The sequence below is a fragment of the Zootoca vivipara genome, chromosome Z1, assembly GCF_965207765.1.
Source record: "Zootoca vivipara chromosome Z1, rZooViv2.hap1.1, whole genome shotgun sequence".
Lineage (NCBI taxonomy): Eukaryota > Metazoa > Chordata > Lepidosauria > Squamata > Lacertidae > Zootoca > Zootoca vivipara.
In genome coordinates this window covers 28,616,310-28,629,310 of record NC_142583.1, presented here as the reverse complement: position 1 = coordinate 28,629,310, position 13,001 = coordinate 28,616,310, and the positions used below count along the sequence as shown (strand labels likewise).

Sequence of the window (13,001 nt, the reverse complement as noted above, 5' to 3'; positions counted from 1 at the left end):
TCCCACACAGCACATTCTCGGGGCAGGCCAATAGGGCTAGCAGCCTCAGCGGGGGTGGGGGGGATATGTGAGAAATCTGCCGGAGCGGAGCGAAAGGCTGCCTCGAGTTCCCGCGGGAGCGCTCAAACTGCCGCCAACAGAGAGAAGGAAGGAAAGAAAAAAGGGCGGGGGCGGCGCGAGGAAGTGGGCGGGGCTCCGACCTCCGTCAGGCCAAAGGTGGGTCGGTGCCGGTAAGCTGACTCTGCAACCTTATGCACGTGTAACCGAAATAACCGCCTATACTTCTCCCCTATACCTGTGCTTCTCTTTCCCCCTTCCTTTTTCTTGTTGTCCCGAGTCTGTTTTTGACTATGAGGAGCCTATCGTACCTGTTGGTTATAAGGCGCCGTTGACGTTGCTGTTGATTAATAGCAATAGCGATGTGTCAGCTGCAGAAATAAGCCTCGCCGAGTTCAGTAGGTGCTTGCTAAACAGCAGGTAAATTAATTGTGTGTAGGATTGCAGTCTGTGTAAGAAAAAAAAAAAGGGGGGGGGAATTGCAGTCTGATCCTACACCTGATTTTCGTGGAAATGAGCTCAATGGGAAGCAGAATCCTAACTGTCAGCTCGGAAGTAGTCCTATAGAATTCAATGAGGCTTTCTTCCAGGTAAGTGGGTTTGGATTGCAAGCAGAATAAGTGTGCACAGGGCTGTAACCTTCCCAGTGCAATCCTATTTCATGCTCCAGAAGCTAGTCCTACTGGGTTTAATGGGCGTACAGTTGTAGCCTGGGTTTCCAGAGTGAAAGTGTGGTATTTGCAAAACAATTCTTTGTTTTGTTTTCATGACCCTAAAAATGCCACTTAAGATGAAATGTGTCCTTCCCATGTGCAAGGTTGAAAGTGGATACCGTAGTTTTTTTCATACAATGAAGCTTGAGACTATTTTTGCTTTGAGCTAGTTCTATAATGTGAGCATATAATATGACTAACCAATACATTTGAATTCTAAAATGCAACTGTTCTGTGTTCTAGTCTGTACTGAGCACTTCTTATGATCTGAATGAAAAAGGAATTGTAATGTGATAGCATGGCTACAGGAGATTTAAAAGGAAACTTGCGTAAAATAGAGCAAGGACTTCGACTTTTAAATTATCCCAGAGATGTCAATTATGCTGGGTAAGTGCAGGTATATATTTTTTATAATATTCATTGTTTCTATAGAACATGATTTTCTGGAAAGGTATCTACAGTTCTCATATCAGAATCATGTTATTTTAATGTTGCTTCTGTGTTGACTGTGGACCAGTTAAAAAAACTATACAGTATGGTAAACTGACTTGTTAAAGAATAGGCAAGAATTTTGCTTGTATTCCTGTTTGAATAATAGAAGAACACGGGTAGGCAGCTAAAACCAACTATCTGCAGCATATTAATCCATATAGTCTGACGTTGGATGGGGAAGGGTCTTTCCGGGCATTATTTAAATGTGCAATCATGATGCCTTGGGCTCATAATTGTATCAGGGTATTGTATCATCACTGCAGAACGTCTAATAAAGCTGAATGATGTGTAGATGCTGCAGTTTAAATTCACTACAAATGCAGAATAGACATGCAGAAAACAGTGGTCTGAAGGGACCCTTTTTTATATGTTACCCTGCCTCCCCTTCCTGTGTCTTTAAATGGAAAGCAAAGATGCTTATCAAGTAGAAACTTTCTTACAAAATGTTGGTTGCAGTTAACAAGAAAAAGGACTGAGATATGCTTGGAAATTTGAAAGCACCCAAAATGTGAGTACACTGTAAAATAGTTACAACTCTGATTTTAATATAGTGTTTCTAGAGGAACAGAAATAGAACAGCTGGTGCAGTGGAATACAATATTCTCTTACTGTCTAGCTTTTCTCTCTATTACAGGTTGGCAAAGGGGGATCCATCTGCATTTTTGCCCATTATCAGCTATTGCTTCACATCCTTCTCAACGTACATTGCAGAACTTCTAGTAGAATCGGATGTGAAACTCATGGCAAAGAATGACTTGCGTTTTGTTGATGCTGTTTATAAGGTATTTATATAGTTCAAGTGTCCTTTGTGACACCACCACTTGTTGAGAATAATGGAAAAGTAAAATAAATAAATAGAGACCAACTAAGTTTGTCATAGGTATGAGCTTTCGTGTGCATGCACACTTCTTCAGATAAACTTTACTTTCACCACATGTCTCAAAGCCCCTTACAAAATTAAAAAAGGAAAATCTACTTTAAAACGTAAGTTAGAACGTCCAAAAGTAGAATATTAAAGCAACATTCATGGTGTAAAGGTCTTCTGAAAAAGTTGTGTGGCATTATGGAGGTTACAAACATAAATTGTTATAGCATTCACATGATTGTATGAGCTCAGCATGTATTATGTTGTGATGTTTTATAGGCAGTGTTCTAACTTGTATGATATATTAAGTGAGAGATAAGATGGGGTTTGTTCACATGTGAGTTAAAGGATCTATGGTTTTAGTGCTGAACTTACTAGTTAAGCTAAAACCTGTTACCAGGTCCTTGTCACTACTGTTTTCACTGATCTCACACTATGAAGGAAAAATCCCCCCAACCCCAGCTTAGCTGTACCAAAGAAGCTTCCTCTAGTGTCAGACGTTGAGAGTTTGGTGGAAGTGCTGCAGCACACACTTAACAATGACTTCTTGGCCTTACTCTCAGCCTTTGAGCTGGGGAGCAGGCAGGAATCTGCCCTTCTCACCATGTCCAAGAGGTGAAGGAAGGCTGGTGCTCATTACACTTGCCAGATAAGGTAACAAGTAATCTGTATATAAAGGTAAAGGGACCCCTGACTGTTAGGTCCAGTCGTGGACGATTCTGGGGTTGCAGTGCTCATCTCGCTTTACTGGCTGAGGGAGCCAGAATACAGCTTCTGGATCATGTGGCCAGCATGACTAAGCCGCTTCTGGCAAACCAGAGCAGCACATGGAAACACCGTTTAGCTTCCCGCCAGAGCGGAACTATTTATCTACTTGCACTGCATGCTTTCGAACTGCTAGGTTGGCATGAGATCTGTATGTAAGCTGATGCATAATAGAACATGACCCACTGTATTTTTAAAATTACTTACTAGGTGTCTCATTACCATTAAATGCAATATATCAACAGTAAAAGCTATCCACAGACCTGTGTATTACAAGCCAAACTGGCATAGGGAAATTGGGATAAATTACATCTCTAAACTCTTGTTCAAATAAAAAGTATAGACTTTTTGTACATTTAGGTATCTAATAGGAATCCTAATGAACAGAAGTTAACAAAAAAGCAGCACAGTGGTCTCTCTTTTTTGATATGGTTTCAACTGCTGGACAGGCCTAGAAATTACAGGAATGCAAAAAGCACTTCCTGGGTGTTCATGCACTAGTTGTAACCCACAGTTATAGTGACTATGAAAGCAATTAATTTTTTCTCTGTTCCTTGCAGGTTCTCCGAGATCAATTTCAGTATAAGCCAGTCTTATCAAAACAGCAGTTCCTCCAATATGGCTTTGCAGAGAGAAAAATACAGATTGTTTGTGACATTATTAATTCAGTCTATAAAAGGCATAAAGAATTAAGTAATATGAATAAGGTATTGATAAAGTTATTAATTTAGTTCATACTTCTGAGAAATAAAAATGTCAATATCTTTTAAGGTCTAAGTAAAATAACCAGCACATTTTTGTTATTACAGTTTCTTGGATGTGTGAAAACTTTGTGTTTGCTCCATTTATCAGTTTATTATTTTAATTAACAAAATTTATGAATGACTCTCAGGGTGTCTTACTGAACTGGCTCTGGTTTGGGTGTGGACCCCACTCCCCATTTCTGTTGTCTATGGGTAATGGGGAGATCAGATAATTCTCATTTTCCCCCAATAGTTTTCTTCTTCCTGCACATCAGTTTATAGGCAGTTAAAATGACATAGTGCTATACTTTGACTTAATTTCAGTTACAACTTTTTGCAAAGTTGTGTAATACTATGTTTGGATTTGATTGGATTGCTACAATTTGCTCTTCAAAATCACTCTTGAGAGGATACAGTGTACTGTATGTGTTTATCTTTCCATTAGAGCTCATATACAGTGGAACCTCGGTTTATGAACACCTCGGTTTATGAATTTTCGGTTTATGAACGCCGCGGACCCATCTGGAACAGATTAATTCACTTTCCATTACTTTTAATGGGAAAGTTCGCTTCAGTTTATGAACGCTTCAGTTTATGAACAGACTTCCAGAACCAATTACACCCATGTTTCAGTTTATGAACGCTTCAGTTTAAGTACTTCGCGGACCCGTCTGGAACGGATTAATCCACTTTCCATTACTTTCAATGGAAAAGTTCGCTTCAGTTTATGAACGGTTACTCCGCGGACCGTCTGGAACGGATTAATCCACTTTCCATTACTTTCAATGGAAAAGTTCGCTTCAGTTTATGAACGCTTCAGTTTATGAACAGACTTCCGGAACCAATTGTGTTCATAAACCGAGGTACCACTGTACTCGCATTATTACATCAACAAAATGTTGTTAGAATATACTTCATATTTTAAAAACAGGAAAACACTAATTATTTGGGCGGGATTTCTGTGTGCTTTATAGGTCAAATCCCAAACAAGAAAAAGAACCCATCCAGTTAAACCTCAGCTACAAGCAAACAGTCCCAGTGTTCCTGATTCTACAATGTTCTGTGCTACAAATCCTTTCCCCACTCTTTCGGATTCTGCAACAATCTCTACTATGGATTTTCAGCAGGCAAGAGCACTCAACATTATTTTAGAAGAAGAATTAAAATTCACAATTATTTTAGACAAAAAACTGTAGATAACTGTTTCCAGCAGCAATATCTTTTTTACTGAACAAGTTGTCTGGAAAATGCTCACCAGAAACTGGGTTCAGATAGCTCTTTGATTCTTTGTGCCACTGCCTTCTAGGCTTGTCAACCTGGCACTGTAAGATTACCTTTCAGAATCGCCCTTTATAGTTTAGTACTTAGTCAAAGCAAACCTCTACAGCATTGTAACTTGAAACAGAGGTCTCATTAAAGAGCCTTTATCCTGCCAAACTCATGATTGGTAGACAGGGTAAAGGAGTTGCCTACAGTGAACTCCTGCTTTGCTTGTGCTCATGCTCTCAACCACTGAATACAGAAGTTTCCTGGCCTCATCTAGTGCAGACATCCCCAAACCGTGGCCCTCCAGATGTTTTGGCCTACAATTCCCATGATCCCTAGCTAACAGGACCAGTGGTCAGGGATGATGGGAATTGTAGTCCAAAACATCTGGAGGGCTGAAGTTTGGGGATGCCTGATCTAGTGTATGCAATCTTGACGGATCCCATCTCCATGAATCAGTATGACTGGGGAGGATTTCTCAGTAATTTGGTGTGTCTGTAGGAATATATTTTTTAAAAAGAAATTTATGAAACAAAATAAACAAAATTCAAATAACATAAAGAAATATCATTACAGCAGGTTGAAAGCAGCATAAACTTGGATATTATTATTGAACTTGTTCCAAAGCATTACGAAAAACATTACGAAACCCCAGTTTTTCCATAAATCTGTTAGGCTGGTTTATATGTAGTCTTTTATAATAAATTAGCTTACTCATAGCTACTATGGACCAAAGTTTTTCAATCCATTCAGATAATTTTAGCTTTTATAATCTTAGCAACAGTAATAAAGTTGAACATTATTTCATTATATCATTTTACAGAACAAAACCTTTTTGATAACCAAGCCGAAATACTTTAGGTTCCAAGGGTATATTAACATATCAGAGATACTAGTCTGAATGAATTTCCAGAATATTTTTGTTTGAGAACAATTCCAGAAAATGTGTATGTGATCTGTTTTGTTTAATCCACAGTTACGACATTTATCAGACCCTATTTGTGTATTAATAAGGCATCAAATACCATTGATAGAGGGTTTCTAAAACAGTCCTCTTTAAAACAGTCCTTTAAAACAGTTTGCAGAAGTTGTATTAGAAACTCAATTTCTGGTTCTCACAACTTATTAAAAATGGGGCTAATGCTGAACCAATAGGAGGGTGGGGCCTTTAGACTTGAGATTTCTTGTCTGGGAGTGGTTTTTTGTTTTGTTTTCATCTTTTCAAAATCACTTCTAAGTTTTTGTATTTTATGCCTCAAGTATTTTATGCTGCACATACATGCACATAGCCAGGTTCAATTAAAAGGTGCTCTGCTGTTACTTATAAGGTCTTTATTAATATTCTCTGCATCACTTTGTTTGTGGGGTCTTTTACATGGCAAAGAATCATCCAATAGAACATCATAAAAGTATGTTAAGCGCAAGACTCCCTCAAGACATAATCAATGAAGCACTGGAGGAAGAAGAGGAGGAGCAGGAGGAGCAGGATGAAATTGTCTGTATTGCTGATGGTCCGGACAGTGTATATGAACGGGTAGGACCATTTAAATTTTCTTTACTCACCTGCCTGTTGAAATAATCAGCTAATACATCTTGTGCATCATTATGGGCTGGATTCAGCTAAAGAGGTGTGCTAGTGGGAGCCAGCAAGAGTCCCGCTAGCACATCAGGGCTTTTCTTCCCCTGTGCACCCCCAAATCTTCTCTGGTGGGGTGTTGAAAGAACCACTAGAACAGTGGGGGAGGGAGAGGAAAGATGGTTCCAATGGTACAGGAAATAGTAATAAATTTGACACATGATTAAATAGCAAAAGCAGCTAGTGGGAATACAATCTACATAATGCTGCCAGCAGCCCCCTTGAGCCATTCATCATAACAGCAGGGCCCAAAGTGTGGCTGCACCCATCCTTTAAGAACATAAGAGCCTGTGAATAAGGCCAAACGCCTGTCTAGTCTATAGTCTAGCACTCCAGTCTGACAGTGCCCAGAAAGATACCTGTGGTAAGCTTTCAAGCACAACCTGGGAGCAATAGCACTCCCGTCACCTGTGATTCCCGTCAAGTGGTATCAAAGGCATAAAGTGGAGGTGGAACACAAGACTATCCATGGCCACTAGCCATGATGGCTATCTTCCATTCATTTCTTTAACCCTCAATCCTCTTTAAAGCACTTCAGGTTGGTGGCCATCACTGCCTCTTGTCGGAGAGAATTAAGGCATAAAGGGGGCTAAAAGATTATCTAAAACTTTGGATGAATGAAATATTATTTACAGGTCTTGGAGGAAAATAGCAATGAAATGCAAGAATTAAAGAGCCAACTTGATGAACTGCAGGAGAAGCTTAATAAACTGGACTGGGTAGAAGAAAAGTTACAGGCGTTAGAAGATAAACTACAGGGAAAGGTTATTATAGATGAAAAGGAGTGGAATAATTTACTGAGCCGGGTGTTACTACTTGAAACACAACTGTTACTGCAGTCCAAAAAGGTATGCTTTTACCACCTACAGCTATGTTGATGTATTTGCCACTTTGAGCTTAATAATAATAATAATAATAATAATAATAATAATGTTTTGTTTTAGCTTACCAGCTGGGTATCCTTTGGATTGTTTCTAGTAAAGCTGTTGCTCAACTGTGGCCTTTCTTCTTATGAGCCAACTTAACTTATTTTACTGTATTTATTTTTTATTTATTCTTACCTCCAGCACCTTGAATTTTATTCTGTTGTATGTCAATTGTATAGGGCATAAATTTCCAATTGTGAGATATAACTAAAGATTAACTCTTGATTACTTTAGCAAGAAATAAACTGCGCTTCATTCAATGTACACCATGTGTATAGAATCATAGAGTCATAGAATTGTAGAGCGGAAAGGCAGCACATGGATCATCGAGTCCAATCCCCTGCAATGCAGGGATATTTTGCCTAATATGGGGCTTGAACCCATGATGCTTAGATGAAGAGTCTCATGCTCTACCAATTGAGCTAGTTCCACTGGCGCAATGGGACTTCTGTTTCCTCTCTCATCTCCCTCCTGAATGGTCCCCAGTCCTTTAGAGCTAATTTTGAAGCTGCGAGGGAGTGCTAGAAGGGACAGGAGAGGGAGAGGGAGCTCTGTTGGTACACATGAAAGGCCGTTGCATCATCAGAATTTCAGCAATGGATTCAGCCCAATGTGATGTGCAAGAAACATTGGTGGCTTAATTTAGACCATTGTTTGCCAAATTCGGATGATTGTGATGGGAGGAAACGAGGGATAGAACTGGCATACATGAACCCATGGTATCTTCCTAATTAAAAGGTAGTGTCTTGAAAAGAGATGTTGTCTATATGCTGCTGATACTGTTGTTTTAGGGAGTGTATTATAACCTATTCACTGAAACGTACTGAAGGAGATCATTAACCAGATGTAGGAAATGCTAGCTATTTTGCTGAAGAGCACCGTTATAAAGGGGGGGAAATGTCTTATAATTTCAGGCTGATTTATCTGCAGATTTTAATAACGTGAGTGAAGAAAATACCTCTAGCAGAAATATGACTCCAGTTTCTTCTGGTGAGTATTTGATGTAGCTTTCTCCAGTGATGCTGTCAGTTTAAATGTGTTGTTGCAAACTGAAATGCAGTCTATTTAAATTTCATTTTCTGTTGAGGTTGGAAACCTCTGGCCTGCGAGTCAAATTAAGGCCACCAGTTTGGCCCATGCAGCCATTTTTTGGCCAACCACACTCAAATGTCACCTGCTGTCTGGAAGAAATCCTGATTGTTCCATTGCAGCAGGGCTTGCATTCTACGCTATTTAAATTTGGGCCCAATTCCAAAACCTAACCCAACTGGAAGATTCCAATTGGGGCTTTGGGGCTTATATTCTGCACCAAATTTAAATAACACCAAATGCGTTTTGGTGCGTTTTGGTGGACATAGAGCCACCTGATGTCCTATGATATCAGGTGATTGACAGGTAGGCAGATCTTCCCACCTGTCAAAAGTACGGTAGCCCTCAGAGAGATGCCCAGTTTGGGATCCAGACCAAAAGTGGATAGTCACTTTTGGGAGTGTTGCCTTGTCCTCTCTTTGTACATTTACAGCATTGGCCCCCCAACTGAGAAACTAAATTCTGCTTGAAGTTAGGCAGGCTCCATCCCTCAGGACCTTTAAATGAGCCTTCAAGGCCTATCTTTTTACTGATCCTTTTAAATGACTGGTTTTGGGTCATGATTGTTTTATGTTTTGTTTTTTATGGTCATGTTCATGCTAGTTTTAATAATATTTTGTAGTGTTTTGAAATGTACATTTTTAGACTTGTCTTAAAATTGTAATATAGTTTATTTGTATGTTTATGTTTGTGTAAAGTGTTTTGGAAAACATCTTGTTTTGAAAAATTATAGACCATGATTGCAAGAGACACATTTAAAACTTCACCATGCCTTAGAACTGCAGAACAGACAGGAAATTTTCCACACCCATTCTCATTTTATCTAAAATGTATATTAACTACCGGTATATGGTTGGTTTGCTGTATGAATACTTGTCAATCAACTCATTGTAGTCCCTGTAAGTTGGAACTGATTAATTGTATGATAAAGTACAGCTGCTCTCTCTGTTGGCTCTGAGATCTACCAACAGGATATTTTATACAATGTGATGTTTTCTCACTGCAAAGAGTTTTTTTTGTTGGCCTATAAAAACTCTCTAGGGTAATGCCAAGATCCTAATGACACGAACAGCGTGGCATTTAAGAAGGGCTTGGAAGAACCCTGATGCCATTTGTGTTGCCTGTAAAGTTGTTGTTAAACTTTGGGGGTTTTTCCCCCTGGATAAGCATTAGCTCTCAGGAAAGAGTTTATTCTCAAGTAATGACCTTTTTGAGTAATGGCATCTGCAACAGCTTACATTGCTAGGAATCATGGCATACCTGGTTAATCGTAGCAGGTAGTGTCTATGTTATAATTGCAATATATGGTTGTGAAATAACGTGAGAGTAAGATCTCGGAGCTTTGCAAATTCATCTCCCTCAGTTTCCTTTGTCAATATATTCTGTAAATCAAACTGTGTGATGGCTGACCTGATATGAGAGAGCAAAAAGGCAAAGGTGATGTTTAAAATGAATATTTCTTTGCAGATAGGGAGAAGGCGGAGCTGCCAGAGACTCTTCATCAGTCGTCTGGATACAGTTCACAGTTATCTGCAGACCCATCTCCCAAAGCCACGGCCGTTAATAACCACGGTCTGTCAGAGGTTTCAAAGGTACTTTAAAAACCAGCAAATGCTAGCTGATTTGCTTTGGAAGAGCTTGTAGATGTTGGTTGATTTTTATTATTATTTGGGGGGTGGGTAACAGCAAACTTTTTCAAAGCACTTTTGATAAAAATTAAGTGCTTGTATAAAGTTACTCTCTTCATGCCTTTAAACTTAGAAAAATGCGGACTTCAAAGAATTAATTTAGCCTGTTTTGAAATTGCAGGAGACAACAGTACAAAGAATGGAGAGAATAAGCAAAATGTAAGTAATGGGGTGGGGGGGGGAGAGACAAATTTATTTCTCTGCAGGGAATTGCTTTGGCTTAAAACATATCTAGAAAGTACATGTGTTTTGCAAACCTCAAAGGCCTTTGCATCAGGTGTGGCATTTCCTTAAGGCTGCACTGGATAATAAATCGAGCTACAGTTCCATGTTTGTGGGATGAGTCACTATTTTTGTTTCCGAAATACAACATTAAGTGAATTTACTGGTGGCTGCTAGAGATTAGAGTGCTAAATATGTTTATTAGTGATTAGATTTTTTTTGGTAATGTTTTGCTGAAGGAGTTTCTCTTTTTAAAAAACAAAACGAAAACCATGATCATTTTCACACCCAAGAGCATTGTACTTTGATGTAGTAATGCTTGATTGTGAAACTTTACATTATCATTGTTTGTTTGTTTTTTCCTTCAGTATAATTCTATTTCAACAGGTTTCCTTTTTAACACCCACCCCTACTTGTATTGTTCTAAAATAATTTCCTACTGAGAAATAACATGTGCAAAATTTTGAGTTAATTAGGAAAATTAAGAATATGTGTTTGATATTTTGGAATGTGTGTTTTCTATAATCCATATTGTCTTTTAGTCTGATTCCCTCCCCCCCTTTCAATATATTTTGAGTTAATTTGGAAAATTAAGAATATGTGCTTGATATTTTGGAATGTGTGTTTTCTATAATCCATATTTCCATATTGTCTTTTAGTCTGATTCCCTCCTCCCCCCCTTCAATATAGTTGTGAAAATGCAATTGGTGCTTATTCACTGTCACCATTCTGCAAGTAGACTATTTTGTTTGGCATATCTAACCTCTTTGGATAATATTTTCAGAATTGAAGAAACTTCAGAGTTGTTGAAGACCTCAAGAAACACCTCTTGAGAACGTTCTGTCCTACACAGGCAGATATCTGCAAGCAATTATGTATGCCTTTAAATTTTTAGAGCTATCTGAATCTCTTTGTGATATTTTGTAACTCAAATTATTTAAAGCTATTTATTTTTATGAAAATAAATATTTTGTAATATCTTTGTCATTGATGCAATTTTCACCTAACTGTGCTTAATTACTTTCTGCACAACCCCCCCCTCTGTGCACGTGGCAGAGTTGTTCCAGTACTTGCACTCTGTTTTCGTATTGACATTTGCTAGCACTGGCCTAAGTAATATGTTTTTGAAAGGGCAGCTAAAGGACCATGGTTTACATCCTGTTGGAAATGCTCCAGCTGGGGCTTTCATATTGCACCCAAGAGAATTGCATGCCTTCCATCTGTAAAGCTGTAGAAGCCTTAACGAAAACTCCAAGTACACCATATTGTAAATGTGTACTTTCTAAAGCCTTTTTGAAAAATATACATTTTCATGCTTGGTCAGAAAACACCAACACGTTGTAGCACCCATTAAGACTAACAAAGTGAAGGCCATTTTGGTCTGAAACACTAAAATATGTACGGTAAGTAGGTCTACAGGCTTGGACTGGGAAATGTGTTGAGCGTTTTAGTGCTGTATTACCTGACACATTTTAAGACTTGGCACAGCTGGAGGCCATCCAGTCAGTATACAGAGATACACAACAGTTTTATGATTTTGAAGCCATATAAAATGTCTCTTTGAAGAGGAAAGTTCATGTAAAGCAGACATAAATATGATGTACTTGGGTGAAAAGTAGATGGTGGGGGACAGGAAGGAACTTGAGATATTTGGATCTCAGAATTGCCACATACTTATCTGTCCTGCACAGGGACCTATTTAATCAGAAAGTATTAGCCTTAATTCCACCACTTCCTATGATAAGATCTCGCAGTGAAATCGCATTAGCATTCGACATCACAGGTTTGTTATGGAGTGGCTAGCGGATGATGAGAAATCAGTTTTTCTCTTTTTGTTGTAAAACATGGCTAATTTCTTAAGCTTTCTTGTCTTTTTCCAAAGCATATGTGAGCTCCACGAAATGAGCTGGGGTAGGAATTCAAAAAGCAGATTTAAGTTAAATTTAAATGAAAATGTCTCAACTGGTGTAGCAGATTTCCATTCCATAAACTTTAAAAAAATCTTAATATAAAAATTCCTAAACTATGCTAGGGAGTTAATCTTTCTACCTCCAGTTATTCACTCTCTTTTAGGTCAATATTGCCCCAGCACTTTGCATTTCTAAGGTTTTAGATGTTTCAGTGTTTTTCATGAGGAAGATGTGAATATATATTTGTCAATAACTAAAGTTGGATTTTCGTCAACACCTTTTCTATCTGTACTACACACCTTTACCATTTGCTACCTTTGCCTGTTGTGTGGGATTAGAACTGCACAACATGAAGTGGCATGAAGACAGCTGCCTCTTTTAATATTTCACCCCTTTATAAAAATGAATACTTTGTTCGCCTGGACCTATATTTCATGGAATGTGAGTTTGGGATGAACTATCTACGATAAGCATAAGCCCAAATTATCCTCTTTTTTTTAGTTAATGGGAAGCTGCTTTGGGTACTAGGAATTTGGACTGGAGAAAGAGTGGAGCATTGCTTGGAGGAGAAAAAGGTAGGGGATGTTTACTGGAAATTAACTAGCCAGGTATCCAATTTTAGCTAAATC

At 38.6% G+C, this 13,001-nt stretch overlaps 1 protein-coding gene across 3 annotated transcripts; it reads left to right on the top strand.

Annotated features, from left to right (window-relative positions):
- The first annotated feature begins 110 nt into the window (after nt 1-110).
- CEP44 (centrosomal protein 44) lies at nt 111-11,458 on the top strand. 3 transcript variants are annotated; one of them, XM_035114069.3, is made up of 11 exons: nt 111-230; nt 1,014-1,157; nt 1,897-2,044; nt 3,453-3,599; nt 4,610-4,762; nt 6,286-6,435; nt 7,173-7,385; nt 8,378-8,453; nt 10,020-10,144; nt 10,362-10,399; nt 11,247-11,458. In XM_035114069.3, exons 2-11 carry the CDS (start codon nt 1,069-1,071, stop codon nt 11,293-11,295), a joined length of 1,188 nt encoding a protein of 395 aa, XP_034969960.3. In that variant the 5' UTR covers nt 111-230; nt 1,014-1,068; the 3' UTR covers nt 11,296-11,458. The 3 variants fall into 3 exon arrangements, with proteins under 3 accessions (XP_034969960.3, XP_088515876.1, XP_034969959.3); XM_088659750.1 differs by having other exon boundaries at nt 124-216; XM_035114068.3 differs by having other exon boundaries at nt 186-477.
- Nucleotides 11,459-13,001: the final 1,543 nt, after the last annotated feature.